Source organism: Notothenia coriiceps, unplaced genomic scaffold, assembly GCF_000735185.1.
Source record: "Notothenia coriiceps isolate Sejong01 unplaced genomic scaffold, NC01 NC01_scaffold00031852, whole genome shotgun sequence".
Lineage (NCBI taxonomy): Eukaryota > Metazoa > Chordata > Actinopteri > Perciformes > Nototheniidae > Notothenia > Notothenia coriiceps.
This window is the reverse complement of record NW_011364553.1, coordinates 342,191-364,873: the sequence shown is the minus strand read 5'-3', so window position 1 is coordinate 364,873 and position 22,683 is coordinate 342,191. Positions and strand designations below refer to the sequence as shown.

At 42.2% G+C, this 22,683-nt stretch overlaps 3 protein-coding genes across 4 annotated transcripts in view; 2 read left to right on the top strand and 1 right to left on the bottom strand.

Moving 5' to 3' along the window:
• The window catches only part of mnat1 (MNAT1 component of CDK activating kinase), a 32,500-nt gene extending 30,146 nt beyond the window's left edge, over positions 1 to 2,354 (top strand). The window contains exon 8 of the mRNA XM_010788382.1: positions 2,052 to 2,354. Coding sequence (XP_010786684.1) covers positions 2,052 to 2,172 — 121 coding nt within the window. The 3' untranslated portion in view covers positions 2,173 to 2,354. The remainder of the gene's footprint in view (positions 1 to 2,051) is intronic.
• trmt5 (tRNA methyltransferase 5) lies at positions 2,351 to 5,133 on the bottom strand. The gene is made up of 5 exons (XM_010788383.1): positions 5,081 to 5,133; positions 4,339 to 4,922; positions 4,027 to 4,151; positions 3,251 to 3,890; positions 2,351 to 2,675 (listed from the first exon to the last, which is right to left on the bottom strand). The coding sequence occupies exons 1-5, from the start codon at positions 5,086 to 5,088 to the stop codon at positions 2,614 to 2,616; spliced, it is 1,419 nt and encodes a 472-aa protein (XP_010786685.1). The 5' UTR covers positions 5,089 to 5,133; the 3' UTR covers positions 2,351 to 2,613.
• A 117-nt stretch (positions 5,134 to 5,250) lies between these two features.
• Positions 5,251 to 17,770, top strand: slc38a6 (solute carrier family 38 member 6). 2 transcript variants are annotated; one of them, XM_010788380.1, is made up of 16 exons: positions 5,251 to 5,438; positions 7,389 to 7,519; positions 7,647 to 7,720; positions 8,886 to 8,938; positions 9,056 to 9,095; positions 11,031 to 11,109; positions 13,082 to 13,167; positions 13,245 to 13,303; positions 13,572 to 13,643; positions 14,065 to 14,121; positions 14,821 to 14,900; positions 15,004 to 15,104; positions 15,584 to 15,708; positions 16,196 to 16,340; positions 16,666 to 16,760; positions 16,938 to 17,770. In XM_010788380.1, exons 1-16 carry the CDS (start codon positions 5,340 to 5,342, stop codon positions 17,019 to 17,021), a joined length of 1,380 nt encoding a protein of 459 aa, XP_010786682.1. In that variant the 5' UTR covers positions 5,251 to 5,339; the 3' UTR covers positions 17,022 to 17,770. The 2 variants fall into 2 exon arrangements, with proteins under 2 accessions (XP_010786682.1, XP_010786683.1); XM_010788381.1 differs by having other exon boundaries at positions 5,422 to 5,442.
• Positions 17,771 to 22,683: the final 4,913 nt, after the last annotated feature.

Sequence of the window (22,683 nt, the reverse complement as noted above, 5' to 3'; positions counted from 1 at the left end):
GGGGGGAGGGTGTGGAGACGGGGAGTGCACACTGAAACAGTAGCGTCAGAGGGTCTCGAAGCATTTCGGGGGGGTTTCATGTGTGTTGCATCTCGTTTTATGATTGAAGGCAGTGTCAAGTGACTTCGTGTTGCAGCAGACTAGTGTGCTCCAAATGTAAACGCAGTTCATGCTGTTGCACGTCTAGTGTGTTGTCAGTCCACTCTTAATGTTTCAGCATTGTCAAGTACAGTCATGTGAAAGGAGTCAAGTTTATCTTTCCGCTTCCTCTACAGCCGGTCCTGTGCTTGTACATGTACGCGGCCGGCCCTTACAGGAAGATGCGGATATGACCGCTGAGTTAATGGAGCAGAACTGAACTAACCTCGGGTGTTAGGGGTGAGCAAAGGGCAGACAGGGTTGGTTTAAGAGAAGAGGGTTTGTGATGATGATACCCAAAGGTGATTTCACCTCATATCCTCCCTCCTTTCCACTTCCCACTTCCCACTCCCCTCCACCCCTCCCCCTCTCCTCCTCCTCCCCCCTCTCCTTCATGTTCTCTTTTTTGCTCCCTCTCTCTGGCTCCTTAGGGGCAGGCAGGTATAAAGTTACACAGAGCTCTCAGCTTTCTTGGAAGGAATGACCACATGAGTAGCTTGGGGATTAGATTAGCAGGAAGAGCAGACTTAGCCGGGCTGTAAATAGCCCACTTTTTTCACCATTAAAAAGGCCCAGTACAATATAATCAATAGATAGCACTCATCTGATGCAGGAAGCCATATGAGAAGACCTCCCTCAAGTGCTCTGAAGGACAGGCTACAGCAGCTTGGGCCTAATGAAGTTATTATTAATCACTGGGCCTCCTGTTTTGAACTTGTGTGTCGTTTCTCTAGTGGGTGATGAGTGGCCTGATTGACATCTCGTGCTGCTCTTCCTCTCACTTTCACTGTCTGTTGTAAGACAAGACAAGGTCATCCTTCTGATACTCGCAAATGTTCGACTTTATGTCACAGTCATGCCAGTGAATATGTTTAACTTTTATTTTCAGTGAAGGCTTTATTGTGTAGCAAAGCACCTCGTAGAATCATAAAACACCAAAGCAAAATATCATCTATTCAGCATGTAGTCTCCCTGACACCTTTTTTTCTCCCTGTCCATCTCTCATTCACACACACCCACACACATATGCCTCAACCCTCTCCATCTCTCTCTGCCTCCCCACAGGTGTTGGGTTACTCTGTAAAGCAGCTTGAATGGGCACAGAAATCACAGAGGGCTGTCTGTGCTCTTGATTCTCGTTTTACTTTGAAGTTTCTCCGGCTCACAGGAACAGGGGCCACAAAGCCAGACTCGTGTGAGGGCTTTAGTCCTTTCTGCCAGGACTCTGATTTCTGCAGGGTGGTGTTGGGGGGGGTCGGGTGGTCGGCGGTATTGACAGGCAAGGCTACGTGTTGTTTCCGTTGTTAGAGGACTTAGCTGTCGTTTTAGCTTTGTAGTCAAGATGCTGGAGAACAGAACATGTGTGGGTTTCTCTGCCAATGCCCACTTTTTGACGGCACAACAGTAAAGGAAGGATTAGAGTGGGTGGGGGGGGGACAGGTCAACCCCTCCTTATACTAATACAGCGAAGAAGTAGAGGGGCATCTATCAATGTGAGGACTAAATTAACAGCTCGACTGTTTTTCTGTCTGTGCACGAATGTGAAAATAAACAGTGGCTTTGCTTAAGAACCTGAAAAGGGGCTTTGGCAGGATACATCTGTAAGCACTTAAAAAATAGAAGACACCCATAATACTTTAATAGAGCAATGTCGGAGAGGCTTTTAGGCACAAGGTGTTCCAGTGTTTGTGTATGGGTACGTCTGTCTTCGTTGATTTCATCAAAAGGGCCAAAGGGTCGCGGAAAGCCAGAAAAAATAACTTCAAGTGTGGATTTAATGAAGAAAAAACGTATGCTCGGGTTACACTCACAGGAACTACTTTTTGAAAACCGCTCTCAGGCTGCCAGTCAGTCACATTATTGACAAAATACCTCACTGCTGTTACTGACCAGAGCTCTGTGTGTGTTCTCAGGTATCTGAACCACGTGCGGGCTGCCATGCCTCAGGACACAGCTGGAGGATACACCTCAGCTCTGGCCTGTCACCGAGCTGTTCAGGACGCTTTCAGTGGGATGTTCGTCTTTAAACGCTGAGAACATCCAGAGCCCGAAGATAAATGTGACCAAAAGGACAATAAAAGCCACTCGCTGCCACCCTAAAGAGGCCAGCGCTGCTGAGCTGAATGCTGCTCTGACTGATTTTTGTAGGGTGTAATGACCTATTTTTATATTTTGTTTTTATCTTTTATTTAAATAAATCAGTCAACAACTGTCAATTTTGTGAATTTTATTTAAAAGTGAAACAACTCCTGACGTATGGTCAAGCTTTGAATAATAATAGCTCCAATACATTAAAGTAGAAACAAAATATGATGTATTGAAGTACAGATTGGACATGATTTCCTATGACAACATGCAACATAATCTGTTATTAAGCATCAGTTAAACTCCGATAAAAAAAAAAAAAAAAAGCAAAGAAAAGTAAAATGTCAACTAAAAAGTTGTTTTTTATTCCTAATATTGACAGGTCGATCATCACGTTGAATCCGTGGCTTCTTCACACTTCGGTCTCTTTGGAGCAGGTTCTTCTGAAGGATCTGTAGATAAACAAAATCAGTTTATAGTTTTTTTTTCTCCACATAATATTCTTTGCCCCATATGCAGCACATATAAGATACATACATGCTCTTCAATGAGAGCTGCAAATAAAGATGAATTTCATCATTGATTTATTATAAATCAGAACCAGAAACGGGTTTCAATTTTGAGTTGAAAAAAGGAAATTGCTCACATTTGACAAGCTGGAAACATAATTTCCGGCATTTTTGCTAGAAAAAATGTGCCAAACCATAAACCGATTATCAAATGAGTTGCCATTTGATGTTGTTTATTGAGTAACTGACACTGTTTCAGCTTTTCTTTGGGAGTATTTTTATCAAGATATATACAGATTAAGCGAACAGACAATCCAATGGAAAATCTTATTGGCTTTTTATGGAGCGAATTAGGGCCTAAGAAACACGTCGTCCTTGCATCTCTCTATCAACACTTGGAGAACTGGGGATGCACATTGTTCTCTTTCATTCTATGTTTATATGTTTGAATGTGTTTTTTCCCCTGAAGTGATCACCAATTTGTCATTACTTCCTCACCGTTGAATGAATGAACTCACCTGTCTTTTCTTGATCACCGCTGAAGAGGACTTCTTTAGGGATGGTGAAACTCACGCAGAGCATATCTTTGTTGGGGGCTACATTACGCACAAAATGCACAGAACACTTGTCCTTCAGGGGGAACCCGAGGCTGCAGGAGGCCCTCTTCACCACATCCGTATCAGGGTTGTCTTCTTTAGAGAAGCCGTAGCAATGCACTGTGGGAAGGTTCTCGTCACAGGAAAGCTCCTGGGGCAACAGACCTCTGAAAGCATCCAGGAAGTCCAGAGCCAGGGCAGGCAGGTTCATCACTATGTGAACCTTGGCCTTTCCCTTCAGCAGCACAGGCAGCTCCTGCTTCACGAGCCCCTGGATGAAGGCTCTGCCGTCCAGGTTAAAGGTGCGGACTTTCTTCTCCACCTTGTTGAGCTTGCAGTTGTGCTGCAGCCACTTGTGGGATTCTGGGTTCAGATCGTTGGCCAAAACATTGGCTCCGGAGCGGGCAGCCGGGACGGCGAAAGGTCCGACGCCGGCGAACACATCGAACACAGTGTCCCCGCGTTTCACGAGCTGCACCACGCGCTGGTGCTCTGTGCTCAGCCGGGAATTCCAGTAGACACGTGAAAAATCAAACTCGTATGTCACCCCGTTTTCTTTTATCTGCAGCAGAGACAACGATGTATCAACTGTCAGTCAATGGTCTCATATCAGAATATTATTGTACAAATGGATAGTATTTTTCTTATTTACAAATACACCATTAACGTGGAATATGCACATTTATGATTTAACCTACTTTGGCAACCATATTCTCCTCCCCAGCCATCACCTCCATCTTGAAGTAGCGGTAAGTGGTGTCGATCATGTTTGTTTTATTGACCACACAGGTAACACCAGGGTTTTTGTCGATGATGACTTGACCTACAATGGAAGCAGACACAAAGGTAGAAATAAATCATTAAAATGTGCCACTAACTTTAAATCTCCCAAATTCTTTGACACCATCATCAAAACACTGAATATTGTTTTAAAGAATTAGTTTCATCACATTATTACATTTCCAGAGACTTGTGCATCTTTGACAATGCACAAAAGACCTTCCTCTCACCTATAAGGTTCTTGTATGGGAGCTGGTGGTCCCGCAGGTTAAAGTGTGCGATATGTCCCACCCGGCTGAACCCAGAGGGGACGTCCTGACCCGGGGGGAGCACTGCCTCCAGCACCTCATCACTCTTCAGGTTGTGGTAGGTGAGCTGCAGCTCATAGTGCCGCAGCTCCTGAACCACACTGAAAGACCTCAGAGCCTCGGCTTCACCTTCACTGAAGGAGCTTGGCGAGGAGATTCTGTGGGGGTCCAACAGGACTAAACGAAAGTCACTACTCCCTTCTTCATCTTGCACTACTCTGGGCATCCCTGGGCGCTGGATGGTTGCCTTTTTCAGGCTCTTAACTACTTTGTTTAAGACCCCATTGGGCACCCGTAGAGCCGGGACAGTGATGGTCTGTGTAAAGGCCTCTTTGTTGAGAGAGGTCATACCCCGGACCTCTTGAGGGGGCTTGTAAAGCTTAGTCTCCATGGTGGGTTTCAAATAAAAATCAGAACAAACGGAGGCTGCAGACCAGAGGCTACGAAGCACAGCAGATTTGAGGTTTCTTTCAGTTTGAACATCGGAAAAGACTCTGGAGAGAGACCTAAAATGACATAAAACGTGGCGGTTAGACAGCAGGAAAGTTATAAAACACAAAATAAGAGTGAATTGTGTGGTTGGTTTAACAAAACAGAGCCGCTTCGGCTAAAATACTCGGTAATTATGCTTTTATTTTCAAGAAATGTAACATTGAGAGCTCACCTCAACATCCTCCGCTCTCAGGCATGCTTGGATTGCGTCATCACTGGTCGACCAGTGCCGGCTGGTGATTGGTCAAACTAACGGAGAGTCGCTCTCTGATTGGGCGGTCTCTTTCCTGACGTGACAAATGCGACGGAAAAGAGGCAGCTGACGTAAGTTATAAACAACAAAAGTCAGCAGCTGGGAAGTTGATAGGAAGAAGTTTTTACCGTGAATAAGAAGTCTTGCAGTTTGTGCACTGAGTTTCTGAGAGAAGAAAATGAGCATCAATAAAGACTCAGCTCGAGACTTATATCGGGAATGCGTCACCAGTGATAGAGTAATCGAAGGAGACGAAACGACACCTTTAATAACAAATGTGGGTAAGAAAACACTATTTATGGGTTAAAAAAAACAGTGAGCACGTGAACTTTATAAAACGAGTAAATAAGGATCATTACAGGAAATTCTCTGTGTATGTTGATGACTACATCACGTGCCTTTTCTGTACACTTCTCAGTTTCTTCTTTCTGCTTCTGTCAGCAAATACAGTGAAAGTCCACCCTAAAACACAAACTGCTCCATGGTGTTTCATTCATTGTTTTCCACTGGAAATATCTAACTTGTGCAAATAACAACTATTTCATATTTAATATAAAGAGGATTTCATTAATTTAGACACAATAAGTTAAGTGTATTTTGCACTACACACAATGAGAACACATTTAAGAAATGGTTAGGAGGACAGGTTAGAAATAAAAAAAATTCTAAAGAGATACACCAACTGTTAATTATTGATAGTCATACTTTAAAAAAAAGGGATAAAAAGGTAAGCAAAGAGCTTGCATCAAACTTTTAAGATTAGGGAGTTGCACGAAATTAAAAGAAATGTACAATTTACCCAGGAGTTTATGAATACAAGTTCAAATACATAAATCAAAAAAGTGTTATACATCTCTGCTAGTTACTGTCCTTTTCAGATTTGTTTTTAATAACGATAATGTAGATGTGTATTATAGTGATGGACACTCATCATGATTAGTACCATAGGGCTTTTAAAACAATTATTTAATATATTTACTTGGCTCTGGTGGGAGATTTCCAAAGTCCTTGTGATAAGTCTCTTCATAATTTAGATTTAACTTTAACTTTAATTAATTTTTCCTAAAACAGTTGCGTTTAAAGAAATGATGTATGAAGACCAGCCTTAAAATGCACACTTTTAAGTTTCCTGCATTATAGTTAAACTACTATTCAGGGTGTAAAGGAATTCTAAATTCCCCCAAAACAATCCAGATAACATAGCACAGGTGATCTGTCTATCTTAGTCAATACAGGTATTGATCATCACTGACTGTTTTTGCATTTGGTCCATTAACACTACTCTACTCATCGATTAAGTAGCTCAAAGAAGATTCAAATCCATCTGTGATGTTGAACAAAGGATTGAATGGTTCAGATTTACAAAGCAATGTTTGGTTTAAAAGTATAGGAACAAGTAAAGAGTCATCCGACCTATTATAAGATGCTAACACTAATCAATCAGTGTGGTTTATTTACTGTTTTCATGTGGCCAGAAACCATGCTCAAAAGTCAGAGTAGAAACACTGTGCACTTAATCTAATGACACATTGTAAAGTTGATGAATTGCCCATCTCATGATAAAACATGTTTATAATTACTTTACCATGTATAAACCCTATCACTATTTTGAAACCAAGCTCAATAAATACAATGTAAAAGGAACTATGTGAGATAAGAACGATCTTTACATTCATTTGTTAATTTCATATCACAATACCTTACCAGTGCATATTTATTTTAAAACTCAAAGTATCTGTGTCATTTGATTTGGTGCATTATTTGTTATCATGACGACCCTGCATTTTTATCAGGTGTCATAGCTTACTTCCTGTCTTTCGGTACTGTAACCCAGGGTGGATCTGATCAGCAGCTCGCAGGTCAATCCCCGCTTGTTGTGACACTGACACCAGAGTTGCCACTCGTTCTCTCCAGGATATCCCCTATTAGAGAGGTCAAGCAGTTTGGGCAGCTCCCCTTATCCTGAGCTCAGGCAGCTGTCCCACTGCTAGCTGCTCAAATCCCACCACATCCATTCCCATTTCCATTCCCTGATCCTACATGCCTCTGCAGTGTTGTTTCATGACGTCCATCATCAGGGCCAGCCAGTTGTTCTGAAATCTGTCAGGAGCAATTCTCTTAAAGCTCCTAGAAAAATAATACGATTTATTTGGCTCCATGCTTTGTCTTCACATTAATTGTTTTAACTCTTTATAGTTTTTTCACATGTTATCTCCACTGTGTGCAGGGATCGGTGCAGCCCAGAGCCAAAGGAGCCTCTTTCGCCTCCTCTGTGTTCAACCTGATGAATGCCATCATGGGCAGTGGCATTCTGGGTCTATCTTATGCCATGGCTAACACTGGAATAGTTGGTTTTTTGTAAGACTGCTTTTATTACACCTTTTACCACAGTGTTGTTTAAATATCTGACACCTTTTTGAACAAATCGGACCTAAATACAGCTACAAGTGCACTCATTTGTACTGAATGTATCTTTCCTTTCCAGTCTCCTTTTAGTACTAGTGTCCAGCCTGGCAGCGTACTCTATACATTTCCTTCTAAAGCTGTGTGGCCAAACAGGTGAGAAACTAACAATGGATACACTATGTAACTTTAGATTGTCATTTCCTCGTAGGTTTATCCAGGGGGGTTATCCAGATTTTTTTAACTACACCCTCAACTATTTCCCCTACATACCTCATTATCACAATGCTATTCAGGGAAATAGCTGATGTGTTGGTATCTCTTTGTCTCTTTATTGACTTCCTTGTTACAAGTTAATCAGGTGGTATGTCAAATATGTTTAAAAGGGTCCAATGGGACATGATGAGATAATAGATTGGATGTTATCAATTATCACACAGATACTGTGAGAGTTTCCTGAGGGGGCCACTATATCCGGATTGTTTTATCATCTCCTACGTTGGCCTTATCTAATGTCTGATAAATTGACTTAAAGTTGTTTGGGTCTAAAGTCGACAAGTTTGAAAATGCATACAATTCTGGGGGTATTGGGTCAGGCAGAAGTGACTTTCGGCTTATCATGATAACTACCATTATTGGTTGATATATTTTCTCAAAAATAATTGCGATAAGCAACATTAGTGTAATTTAAACAACATTTTCAGACACTGATGTAATAACAGTATGATAGCATAACAAATGGAAGTACCCCGTTTCAAACAGCAGTCAACTTCAACATTTTAAGAATATTCAGACATTGGAATTAGATATAAAAAAACTAAATATTAAAATACCGGAAAAATATAAAACTATAAGCAAAAAAAAACAAAAAATGTTATGATTGTAGGGAAAACCGTGCTGTTTTATTTAGAATTATGTTAGCTTAAATATCGATGGCATTCATAAGTAAACAAACACACATTTAAGCACGACAGGAAATATGTTAAGCAAAAATGACCTAGTTCATGTCCATATTGTATATTGCATGATAAGACAATTTTGTCATAATCATGCAAGGGCGATAAATTCAAAAGCCACTACTAGCATAACACACCTGTCGGCAGTTGATTTGCATTGTGGGTAATGTAGGCATCAGGTTTTGAAAAGAAGGAAGAATGCCTGGACTGTGTCTTCTCTCTGGCTGTGCTACACTAATGTTGATACTTTCTATTTTACACTGTCCATCATATATTTGGCAATGTTGTAGAAATGCAATGCTGGATGATGTGCACTCTCTTAGGTAGTTGAGTAGTCCTGATTGTTTATGATTTGACTCTCATAGGTATTAATTCATATGAAGGTCTTGGAGAGAGAGCCTTGCAAAAACCAGGAAAAGTAAGTGTCGTCTTTGGTTTGAGTTTTTTTTCCTTTCAAAGAAAATGTATTCACTTAAATATTCAACATGACCAGAAGACATGTTCACATTAACCACCTTTTCACATCTCTTTTCAGATTCTGGTTGGAATTTCCATTATAATACAAAATATTGGAGGTAAGTCAGCTCCTGTTTAATTCTTTTGACATGTTGGAAATAAACCGATGTTGTGGTTTTTGAGAAGCAGAGTGTTGAAGAGCTGCACACTGCTCTAGTGTCAGACTGTGGCCGGTGCATTGTGGAGGCAGATAGTGCCTCCTACTGACGATCGTAGGTATCTGATCTCAGGCTCACCCCCTCCTTCCTGTGAGGCTATTATCCGGACTCCCTGATAACCTTTGGCCCTCTAGCCGCTGTCCTCTCGGCCCCCTCCCCTGGGCCTGAAACCTGACTTCTCATCTAATTGATCACTGATGGTAAACCCACCCAGTGTTGAGTAACCTAATGGGACCCCTCCCTTTTATTTCCCCCACCCCTCCCACACTTATTTTCTCTCTCCTACTGCCATCTCCGCTCGTCCCTCAGCCACAAACTGCTCCTCTCAGACGGTAGGAGCTGAGGTGACCGCTCCTCCGCACTCATTAGGGCACGGCTGAGTGGATTATTGCCGTGCCCTCTGGTATGTTTGTGGTTTTCCCAGCATGGGGCAGTATGTGTGAGAGTGTGAGAGCCAGCACTCCAGCATGCATCTGTCTACACCCCCGGCCCCTTTTATAAGAGTGCAATTAGCCTCACTCTGAGTAAACATTCATCTGTACTGCCAAAGGCTGAGGGGCCAATTGACCTTAATTACTGACCAGCCCTGGGCTCTCACAGCCTGCCTGTCCCCTCGCTCTTAATGAAATGAAAGTGGCTCTGTCTTAATGTTGAACACACTCTACCACTGTTTGCTGGCCACACACACAGAATGTTTACGTCCATTTTCCTTGACTTGTTACTTATTATAAGACTGTGTTTTCTGGTCAATAACAACCCTTTTCCTTCACTCAAAGGCCCTTTTTGTTAAGAGATGTAAGTATTAAGTATTGTTGCGCTTACAGTAACCTTCTGCCTGAAATTAAACCATTGCATCATGCTTGCTGTGTGATCCCCGTCAGTGTGCTTTTGTGAGCTTGTGCGGTTACAATATTTTATTTTTGCGGTTCGTATAAGCAGAGCCTTTTTTGGGGGGAAAGTTTTTGGCTAAAACACTAAAGCAACTGCTGCCTCAGAATAACTTTATTGACAGATTTGAGTGCTCATAAATGCCATTAGTCATTCACATAGCGAGGGTCCTTGTCTCTGTGTGGGCTGGAGGGTTATTGGAGGAATTTTCTTTTATAAACAAATACAGGATCTTAGGGATTAAGGTCTAGGCTTATTTAACGGCGAGTGCAAGACCTGCCTCGGGCCCAGCTAACTCTGGCTCTGCCTGGCTGCACACATTTAAATCCCTCAACATTATCTCCCTTTATGACTGAGCACACACTGCATCAGAGTCCTGTTTCAGCCAGAAACCTTCTGCCCACCTTGTGCAGTCTCCATCTCCCCTTTCCCTTTCTTCCTCCTGGTGTTTCTGGGGGCTGGTATGACCCCTGAGGAAGTGACCCTGATCCCCTCTGTGATTGGCCGTCCTTGGGAAGGATGTTGGAGCCAGTCGGAGGCTGATAATATCCTGTTTCCTAGTGAGGTGGAGCAGTGGGCAAAATACCTGGATTAGCGTCAGAGATCATTATTGTTAGCATTCCTCCCCCCTCCTCGCACTTCTCCATCCTGGCTGCTGCTCCACTCTCCAGCCGTTGGAAGACCTGCGTAGCGTCTGCTCCTCCGCACCCAGGGCTTTGCTGGTGATCCCCTTGAGCTGCTTGCCCCACCCATCTGCATTAACTCAGAGCCGCAGTACCCCCTCCACCCTGACTTCCATTTCCTTTTGCTGGAAACACATACCACCCTCACACAGAAATGTAGAATTGCTTTTGGCAACATGCAGTCTTTTGATATGATTGTGCTTTTTTTGTTTAACTTCTATTCAAATAATATCTTTCCTGAACCCTTTTCCCTCTCTTCACTCAGGCATGTCATCGTATTTGTTCATCCTGAAGTCGGAGCTTCCTGCAGCCATCGACAGCCTCCTGAGTCCAGACAGAACAGTGTGGGTATCTTCAGATATATGAGCTCCATCCGGGCCAATAAGGACATTTGGTTCAAAATGTGTCACAGCTGCGGCTCAGACCAAGTCATTCTTTTTAGATTAACGGTACTGAGATAAAGAATGAGTCATACTGTTCCCATGATGTTGTAGATTACACCTTTGGCCTTCAAATAACTCAAACTTGACATTTCTGCACCACAAAGCTACACAAACTGGTATTAGTCGGGCAATGAGAAAGGTATGACTGATGCGGTAGAAGACACACCACAGTACTAATACTTTGTCTGAGAGTGACTCCTGCTCGTTGCTGTAGTGCATAAAGCGAGCCCAGAGGAAATGCATTTATGATGGAGAGCCATACATCACCAGTCATGAGCAGCCTGCATCTTTCATTGGCCTACGTGGACTCACAGGAGAGTCCCAGGCCAAGAATGTAACTTCTATCACTTTATTATTGGCCACACTGGTTTAAGCGAGAGTTGTAACTGCTCACGGTCCAATCCGTCAACATCTGAATCTTCCACGCACAGCTGCTTTGTATTAGTGCTCTCCTTTCACCCCCAAATCTCTCGCACATGTTCCCCGGAATCAGACTGATACAAGGGGATATCAGTTTTGCCATTGTAATTACAGCTCACTGCTGAGGGAAACAAAACATTTCTGTTAATGAGTGGCTTTTAGATCTTAACAGACACATACTCGGCTTCATCAGAGAAATGAAATGAAAGTTGTTTTTTATTTTAATGCGTTTATTTTTTTCTGGCTCATTTATCATAATACAGCAGAGCAAAGTCACAGTGGTGCTAAATCTTTTTTCTCTTTTTTGAGTTTTTGCTAGTGGACCGTGTGTCCTTGTTTGAGTTGCTCTCTGCGTGTTTCAGTTCGATAACGAGGCCAAAGACGTGCACAGCTGTGGATTTGGGTTTGTGCTGCGTTGGCTAGATTTACGCTGATCCTCGACACTATGTGGAGATTGACTTATTGGCAGTCATACTCCCACCTTTACTGAGAGCTATCGTGCATCTTGTCATAGCGTGAAATGTTCCACATTTCATGGGTCTTCTTGGTAACCTGCGCCTTTACAGTAAGCCCCCCGAGCCTCCTGAGAATGGATCCTAGTGGTGTATGGGTTTTTTATACATCCCTGTGTGTGCATAATGTTCTGTAAAAAGTGCAGGAGGGGGTTAGCTAAGCTGCGGTCCAGTGGTTCAGTTAAACTTAGGCTGGAGTAGAAGTGATTGGACAAGAGAGGGTCGTGGTCGGAGCAGAGGTCTCCCTGACATCCAGTTACAGGGAAGGACTGGCCTAGACGCAGAGACAAATCCATCAGCGCCTATGGTAGCGCCACAGCTGTGAAACTGCCAAACGGGGGTCAGTGGGTGTTGATGTGGTCGGAGCAGGTGCTGCTGACTGTGGGAGCCCATAAAGAGTGGTGGAGCCAGTCCCCTGTGACCCCGCGCTGCATTGCAACATACAGCAGCGGCAGGCAGCACCCTTCTCCACCCGACCCCGACCCCAGCGGAGCCGGCATGCCTTCCACATGTGTCACCTCCAACTCTTCCCCCTCCCCCTCCTCCTCCCCCTCCTCCTCCTACTTCTCCTCCTTCAGCTCCCCAATTCCCAAACAAAACCGCCAAGGCTATCCCTCAGCAAAGGAAAATATTATTCCCCCTCTCCGAAAAACCCGGCAAGTGAAATGCGGTCTCATCTGACGGAGCGACACAAAGTTTGCATGTGTATTACATAATTGTTATGGTTTGCGAGGACTAAAGCCCTTAATTCGTACCACATGATGAATCTGTCGCTCTGTATTTGAGCACGAAATGGAGACAAATTGACAGAGTTGGTGCATTTTAAAAGCCCTGAAGATTGATCTTTGTGGCCCCTCACATTGGAGGTTCTAGTAGATCATGATGGGAAATGTGCCTCGATTCAGCCTTTAATAATGAATGTCCTCTTTTCTTTTTTTCAGACATGCCTGGTATCAGGATGGCAGATTACTTCTGATCATAGTCACACTGTGTGTTGTTGTACCTCTGGCAATGCTGCCTAAAATTGGTACGTGTGTTAATCAAGTGGATTTGCTGACCTCGAGGGAATTGTTGTTCCTTTCCTGAGCTTTCTCTCACCCTCAGGCTTCCTGGGATACACCAGCAGCATCGCCTTTTTCTTTATGCTGTATTTTGTAGTTGTGGTGAGTTTACATATAGCCAGTATTCAGTATTGGTCATATACTGGCCAAAATAATTAGATTGTATATCAAGAAGTAAAAAAGCGTTTTGAAAAAGTATTTTAAAAAAAGAAAGAAGCAGCAGTAGTGCATGTCTGTTTCAATTGTGGCTCTTCAGGATAGTAGAATATTTGTTTCATAGTTTAAGTATGCGTTTTTAGATGGCTGGATTAAGCAAAGTGCATTCTTACAAATATATGTTTCCTTTGTTGACATGTTGTCTCCTCTACAGGTTGTGGTCAAGAAATGGTCCATCCCCTGTCCTCTGCCTCACAATATGACGATACTTTCAGATGCATTCCAGGTAACAACAACCCCAGTTTCCTTGTATTTATGTCCACGTGCACACAGACACACATACATAAGATACCGCAGGCCTGAGGCGTGCAGTCTGGCCGACGGTCACGGCCACAGGATTAGGAGGAGGGACTGGGTTTACTGATTATGTTGGCTCTGGCTGATGAGGACCAGAGAACTCTGTGTGGTGAATGGTGCCAGTCCTGAGGGGAAGGAAGTCCGGGTGACCTTGCATCAGTCTGGAAATGACCTGTGGCCTCTTGAAGTTATACAAACCAAAGTATGGCTTCAGACTGGCATGGTTGTTTTCCCTTTTTATACCTCTAAAGCCGGGCAATGACATCTAGATGTGTTTCTCCCATTTGCAGCAGCACTGCAGAACTCATCTCAGAAATAACACGCTCGCTCTTCTCTCCTTGTTTCTGCAGATATCAAATTCCTCTGACTCAGATTGTACACCCAAACTCTTTATCATCTCCAGTAAGGTACGTGTATGAAAGCAGACTTTTTCTCTCTTCCTGTGAGGGGGCAGAGGGAAGTTGTTGAAAGTAGATCTGCTGCACTTCTTGGACTCTGGTGACAGGTCGCACTCTTTTCTATAGGTTGGGTTGTATATGTAAGGCAATCCGGTGCACTATGCAGCTGCCACTCATATTTATTTTACATGTAATGCACTTGCAGAAATAGAAAAGGCACATGTGTGGTACAGATGTTTAAACATAACTGGACAATGTTTTGTGAGAAGACCTTAAAAAGCAGTGGTGGAATGCACCGCTCTAATTGAATCAAGTATTGTTCTTTAGTAGAAAATGTAGCTACTATAGAAGTGTTTTAATTTAACTTTATACTTCTACTCCTCAACATCTCAGAGATAATACAGATTACAACCTTTCATACCCTTCCTGTCTCTTGTGATTTGAATAAATGAATAGATAAAAATGTTCCCACTTAAGCTATCCAAGCTTTTTCTAAACCTCTCGGATCAGCTTGGAAGTGCGTCTTCACAAAGCTGAGAAGGTGCTGTTTTTCTGTGCTCATGAAAAGTTGACCTTGTCACACTCATGCAGCCCAGACGATAATTACTGCTACACAAACCATACCTTGACCCCCTGCCCCCGCGCTCCTGTGCAGCAGTGTAAGCTGATAATTTGTTAATGACCGCTGTGCTCTGATGTGTGTTGCAGAGCGGATTCGCCATCCCCACCATGGCCTTTTCCTTCCTGTGCCACACCACTGTGCTTCCAATCTACTGCGAACTGGACCGGTCAGCACTGCAGCCTCTACTCTTTTTATTCAAGTGATCAAATATGTTCACCATCTGCGTAAACACTAAATGTTCTCATTGAATATGTGTTTGTGTGTTTCAGACCTAGTAAGGCCAGGATGCAGAACATTACAAATGTCAGTATTAGCCTCAGCTTCACCATTTACCTCATTTCTGCGCTCTTTGGATACCTCAGCTTCTACGGTAAGCATGCACACTTTACTGCTCACTATAATTACTTCTCAACATATGTATTTTTACTACACATTTACACACATTCAATATTAAACTACAAGCAAGTTTGTTGTATCTGAATATTTTCTTGCAGTCTTTTTTTCTCAGTTAAACATAGCCTTTCTTTTAAGACCGATTAATCAGAATCAGGTTTTTACACAGAGCTATAGCAGCAAGGCCACCATCTTTTTACTTTTGTATAAATTATTTCTTTTCATTTCGATTGGTTTTTCATACAACATTTATTTATCTGTCCTTTGGGAGAAAATAAAGTGTCTATAAAGTTAAAATATTAGTTGTATAACTGGTTGTTTTATTCTATAATTTCTGAAGTTCATTTTTTATTTCTCTTTTCATAGCATCCAAGTTATTTTCCTCCTGGTTTCATTGCTTCTTTTCAAGCCCTTTCATGTCTGCACCCTCACTCCGTCCTTGTCTCCGGCTCACAGCTCATGTGGACTCTGAGCTGTTGCTCGGTTACGACGCGTTTATGCCTCGGGACATCATGGTGACGGTGGTTCGCCTGGCCATCCTGCTCTCTGTGCTGCTGACTGTACCCCTGATTCACTTTCCTGTGAGTACAGCAACCTTATTATATTCTTTAAACAAACAAAACATTTCCCATTTCCTCATTTATTCTTTTGGGTTCTTTACTCAATTCTATGAAATCATCTGAAAACAGGAAATAGTTCAAGTTGCTGCACTTTTTCACAAGCCTCTGATGTCAAATGTCTTATTTGATTATTTGTTAGTTTCAGGAGTCCTTTATTTGTATGTTCATAGTTCTAGTTATTTAGGTAATTATTCAACTTTTTAAACTGATGATTGAGCAATAGAGGTAGATTTATTCATATTTTTTATTAAATTGTGTTGTGTATGTATTTATAATGCTGAATTTCATATTTATTGGGTGTCTGTACATTTGCTGATTTGCTGCTTCCAATTGATACAAAAAGATCTAACACTTTAAGTTTCTCTTGCCAGACATTTGGTCAGCTTGTTAATACAGTACATCTTCTCTGCGTACGTTTGGTTGGATTCATCTTTGTTTGTGTGTACAGGCCCGCAAGTCTGTGATGTTGATGCTGTTTGGAAGTCGGCCCTTCTCCTGGCTGATCCACATCATTACAACTCTCACCATCCTGAGTGTGGTGCTGCTGTTGGCCCTCTTTGTGCCTGACATCAGAAATGTGTTTGGAGTAGTGGGTATGTTTCATTTCAAATCATTTCTCTTTCTTCTGGTCTTTCTAAATCCTATGTTTATTCATCTTGTTATTTTACAGACAATCATTTAGCTTGACCTTTAAACATTCAGATCTGTTTTCAACTGCAGCAGACATTGAAGCAGCCAAGCTCTCAGCCAAGATGTCAATATTCCACAGTTATTGATCGTGTTGGCTAAATTCACAGTATCTGCTTATACATAATTAATGGTGCAGTCCTCCTCAAACAGTTTATGATGCTGCTATTGTCAGACATATACACTGTGTTGTCTTTGCATTTAAAGTAACTATCCTGCTTCTTTCTCCAGGATCGACAACTTCCACCTGCCTGTTGTTTGTTTACCCCGGCATTTTCTACCTCAAGATCCACCCAGGACCCCTCAGATCCTTTGACTCCATTGGGGTAAATAATCACAGATATGATCTATATAAAGATGTACTGTATATTAAATACTCATATATGTAAGCAACAAAAACAGTTTCAGCCCATTTTCCTTACATTTGTATTATTACATTATTTTGAACATATCCTTTTTGTAAATGATGTTAACTATGTTGTTTATGCTCTTTGTGTCTCTAGGCTGTACTTCTGGTGGTCTCTGGTTTCATTATGGGGATCATCAGCTTCTCCGTCATTGTCAACACATGGATAAATGACTCCTAACCCCGTCGGACCCCCTTTACCCAAATTAAGCGAAGCAAAGAAAGGAGAATGGGTGCCAAAGATAGTGAGTAGTGGATAAAGGAAAGGAACGGACAGATGTTGATCAGCATTACCTCAGGGGGATTATTTATACGTTAAAGTTGTTCTCAATACCAGGCTCGTCAAACATAGACCAAACTCTGCATATATAACATATAACACTTTTAGATTATACGCCAATTCAGGGCAAATCTTAATTTTTTGTAATCAGCCTAGAACAAAAGATAGGCGTTTATTGTGTCAAACCGATTTGTTTTTTTTATGTAATTATTTTTCTTTCTAAGAACCTGTTGTTCTCTGGGGTGATTACACACCTAATGTAAACCAATCTGCTACTTCTTTTAAAACGCTGTTGACCAAGTCGTAGCCTTAATGAATGTCCCTTTTTCAAGTTTTGTTTATGGAACATATTCACAGTTTTTTTTCCTACATACACAATTACAAATTTTCATTCCAAAATGTATTTAAATGCTTTTTTCCACACTTGTTTCCCCCTTTTTAAACGTATTTTATATCATTTAATGATTGTGTTTGATTTTCCAAGCCTCAGGTATGATTATTTCTGCTGCTACTTTTATACGTTACCTTTTTTAATGTATTTGAAAAAAAAAACTCTAAATTCCAATGTACTGTATGAAGTTATTATGCACATTTGAAAAATATAACTCTCCAGGTTACTGGCATTCAATAAAAGGGAAATTGTTTATGAACTGACATGTGCGTTCGCTCATTTAACCACAAACCTGTCTTTATTAGTGTTTATTAGTGGGAAGCTCATCAGTCCAACATGTCACGTCCATGGCTGTGTTTGACTGGCAGGCTCAGTGTGGAGACTGAGACCGGCTCCTCAGCACTGTGGGTTCAGCTTGCAGTTAATCAAAGCCACATGCTCGGTACGTTTCTAATCATGATGCTGTTTAGATTGTCTTCATGCTGCCTCTGGAACCTACAGCCATCCGACTGCTGCTTTTAATCTGAGGAATTAGGGCCCCGCCGGCCCTGCACAAAGCAGTGGCTGCCCGCCCTTCACGCCCCCTTAAAGAGGTTCCCCAGTCCAGGAAATATCCCATCCTCCACTTTGAAGGACACTACCATGAAGAAAGCACACACAAGCCACTATCAAGCCTGAAAATATATTTTTTGGTGCAAGAAATATTCAGACCCTTTACTTAGCTCCAAGTGCAAATAAAACAAAAATAATACCACAAGCCCTGCATTAAAACTCTGCCTCATGTAAAAGTACACTTTCTGCAAAAAAGGCCTTTGTGACTGCTGTATTTCTTATATATGGGATTATTAGATTTTTGTTACAAACCTATTACCGGTACTGTGTAAATTGCACATCCCTCTTGATGGTGGTTAAAGTGCTATTGAGTAGTTCTTAACTTCAAGTTCGTTTTTCGCTAACATAATAAATAGACGCCTGAAATTGGCATGAGTTTACAAGCCAAAAAGTGAAAAACCACTGGTTTAATCTTTAACATTTAAATGTTAACATTTTAAAAGCGTATCAAATGGAATGTATGTAAAACCATAATCTGAAAAGTAACAAAACAGCTGTGAAATAATGTAGTTGAGTTAAACAATATGACCCTCAGAAATGCTGTACAGTAGAAGTGTAATTCCTCAGCACTTTCAGTGACCATCACCAGACGTCTGTCAACATAATTGTGGAAACCTAAGCTCTTTCAGAAATAAAAAACAAACTCTGACTCCTACACATAGGCTCCTATGGGAACAACATACCTAAACCCATTTGCACAACAAGAATACCACCTAGTGTCAGACTGTGTTCACAGCAGTCCAGCTCTTCTTCTTTCATTGACATTCCTCTCTTGGTTTATGAACGCCTAATTAGGAATAGATAACCAGATGCTCCAGTTTTATCGTGTGTTGGAAACATGCATGTTAACACAGACCAGAGTGTTTTTATGGAGGTCCGTCTGACTGGGGCATGAGTCCTCGTCCCAGGGTGGGAGTGTTTTTGTTTAGTTAAACTCACTCACACCCTGGGCCCGTGTCCAGCAGTATGACAACACCATCTCCCAGGGTTAAAGGATGGAATGAGGCGGAGGAGCGATGGTGGGCTGAAATCAATCCCCTGTTGGCAGCCTCGGCTCTTGTATTGTTTTAAGAGGAGTCGACTGTGTTCTTTGAAAATTATTTTCTGTTGTTGGAAATCGGGATTTTTGGGTAACAGCTGGGTCGGATCCCAATGTCACCACTATGACCTTTAAAACAGTTTGACATCTTATGGTTTGATAGAAGTGCCTTCATAGATTAAATTAGTGAATTCCAACTTTTCTGGACCAAATTAACTATATAATATAGTTCAATGTCTTTCGTCATTGCCATCATAATACTGTATATCAATATATTTCTAGTACAAATTGGTGTGATGATTAGCCCTGAGAGAGTATAAAAACGACTGCAAGAAAACAGTTGAAAATGTTAGCTAAAAGTAACTGATTTATGATGTTAAAATTGTTGACTAAAAGTAGAGGATAAACTGTAAAAAAATTATGGCTAAAAGTAATTGACTAAAGGTTATGAATAAAGGGAATACATGGTTAGCTGAACAGAGGCTAATATCTTTTGAAATAGTTAGTCAAAACAAGTGGACGTGGTACTTGAGTTTATCTAACAGGACCTTTTGTGTACATCTGACAGAAATAAATTGATTCAATCTGCAGGCATCACTCGACAGCCTAGATGTTTCAGTTAGTCTTTGTGGTGAGGGGGTTGCAGCCCTCTTCAAATTAGCAGGCAGAGAGCAGAGCCAATGCTAAAATCCACTTCCTCTTCCTGTTTGTGTTTCAACAACAACATGTGATCAGGCTTTCACAGGTAGTGGATGTCAGAAAGTGCAGCAGAACTGAGAACATGCACATCTGCTTTCTGTTTACCCGTATAATCTTGTTCAACAGTCATTCCTGGCTGAAAGGTGCTTCAAGGGTCTTTTCACATGAGCTCTTTAATGCTGGTTGGCATGATGAGTGCTTTTCCTTGTTAGTCATGGTGGCGGACTGCAACTCAGCAAATGCCATCGATATGCAAGTGTCATCACTGATGAAGTGCTCTCCATCTTATATTTTCTCTTCCCTTTCATTCTATTCATCGACCACCACTCCATGCTGCTTTTCTGCTTTTAATCAATTTCCATGCTCTATCAGTAAACATGCTCTTTGGGTCACAGTAAGAGCATTCCTCGCTCTGAGGACTCTTTTTCAGACAGCACATGCTCTGGCAATAGTGGAATTTATTCCTTTTACACTCAAGTTTCTTCATGCTTTTTGTGAAGTCACATCAAGGCCAATAAATAAGTAAAGTATATTTCTTATTAGGACACTATGATCCAACAAGGGTCCAGGAAAATGAAGTGCAACCCTATTCATCAAAAGCTCTCCAGGCTGTGCTTATCTGGGTCTTTATGTATAACATTGGAAGTCTTTACATTCATGATGCACGTGTAAGAAGAGTGTTGGTCCTTCACCTTATCTTCCATTGTGGATTGGAGAGCACCCCGTGCTGCGCAAAGCTGTCAGTCACCAAAAACACTTCAAACTGTGCTTTACCATTGTGTGCAACAAACATGTTGCTGTCTCGAACAGAGCGTTTTCAGACATTGTTCGCAAAATAATTGCCTGACACTCAGTCCACAAACAGGGCCAACATAATGGCAGCAACACAAAGACATAGAATAGACCAAAGATTGCTGTCACCTATAGTCACCACATAGTCATCCTCGGAGATAGAGTAACAGATTTGATATTTTCAGTACAGAAATCAGGGTCAAGGGTGTGATAAGACTTTGGTAAATAAAAAAGGGGGATTTTACAATCCTGTGCTTGGTTATTTTGGCAGATGATGAGCAGGGGTTGAGAGGTAGGACGATTACTGATGGAGGCCCAGTGGTCAGCAGCACAGCATGGGGTTCAGACTGTGTTTTTGGGGGTGTGTAGGGGTCAGTTTGTCTCTCTGCGATCCCATCAGCAGTGAGCTGAGCTCTTAATGCGGCCCTGACGCCTCGCTGGCGCAGGGGCCACGCTGCCTCACATCTGGAGCCAATTACCCTGGAGGGGCTGTGACAGAGCTCCCCCCCCCCCCCCCACTCCGCTGTCCAACACAGCTCCGACCACTCTCACAGTTACATTCCTCCATTTTTCACAACACCACTCTTTATTTTTGTCGGTCCCCCTTTCCTCTTCTCCTGCCCTGCCTTGACAAAAAAAACACATCCTCTACTGATCAAGGATTTCTTCTTAATTTATCAGCTGATTAGAGAAGAGTATCAGGTGAACTAAAGATATAATCATTTAATATATATAATAACATGAACTTACACACATATCCCCTCATTTCCATACAGCAGCTCTAAAGACTGAACACTAAATACTCATGGCCTTCTCATTGTGGTAGAATTGTATGCACAATAGTACGCTTTAAGTCATGTGTTCCTGTGGTAGAGCACTGGCAGTAAACACCACTTGTGAATATAGCACATTTAGCACCAAATCTGATTTTACAGGTGTGATTTATGGAGTGCCCCTGCTTCCACGCTGGCAGCCCCAGGGGTGTGTGTGTGTGTGTGTGTGTGTGTGTGTGTGTGTGTGTGTGTGTGTGTGTGTGTGTGTGTGTGTGTGTGTGTGTGTGTGTAGGCTTTTATACCTGAGGAGAGGCTGGGGTCTTGTGACTGTGGGATGGGGGTTAGTTCCACTGCACAGTGACTGATGGATGTAATTGAGTTTGTGGTGGTGCAGGGGGTGTGGTGGGGTGTATACTAGCCCCGCAGGATTTCTCTCACAGGGGTCAAAAGAGTTGGGAATGGGCTTCGCCAAATTCTGGGCCATGCTCTCCTCTCCCCGCTGCCCTGTTTGGCACCAATGCTATGGTTCATTAGCTGCAGCTATAGGGTGTACCTGGGCAGGGAGCCAGAGGATTGAGCTGTCCTGGGTTACACGGACATAAATCGGAGCGTAGGCTGTGAAGTGAATGTGGAAACTCTACAGGTGGCTGAAATTAAGTCATATACACAGATTCGGCCTGAAATATGACAGGCTTCTGGTAGCTGGCTCTGTGCTTGTGTGCAATAAAATGTTGAGGAGATACATCAGAAGTGTATTCATTCATGTGTGTCACACGTGTCTGTGTGTGTACATACACATGAATCCCACAAGACTGTCTTCTCAGATCTGTGTGAGTCATGTGAAGTTGCAGACTTCTCCCATGGGTGCATAATTCAAGATTTGGCAACCACTTACAGAGAGGAGGTTAGACTGGAATGAGGAGGAAGGGATGCAGGGCGGGAGAAAGAGAGGGAGACTGCAGGTAGAACAAAGAAACAAAACAAATCATTCAAGACCATTAAAGTGCCAGCTCTGGCTCCAGGGTAAGACAAGGGAGAGAGGAAGTGAAATAAAGTTGCTTCATCATAGAGACCCAAGCAGCGAGGAGGAGGGTGGGAAAAAGTATGTAACAGTCTTATCATGCCATCTGCTGGACAATGTGACAACTGTTTATGCACTTATCAATTTAGTTTGTGACACATTTTGCAAATTTTGCACATATTTAAGAATGCTTGTAAAAAGAAAATATATATATATCAACTAGAATATTCTGAAGC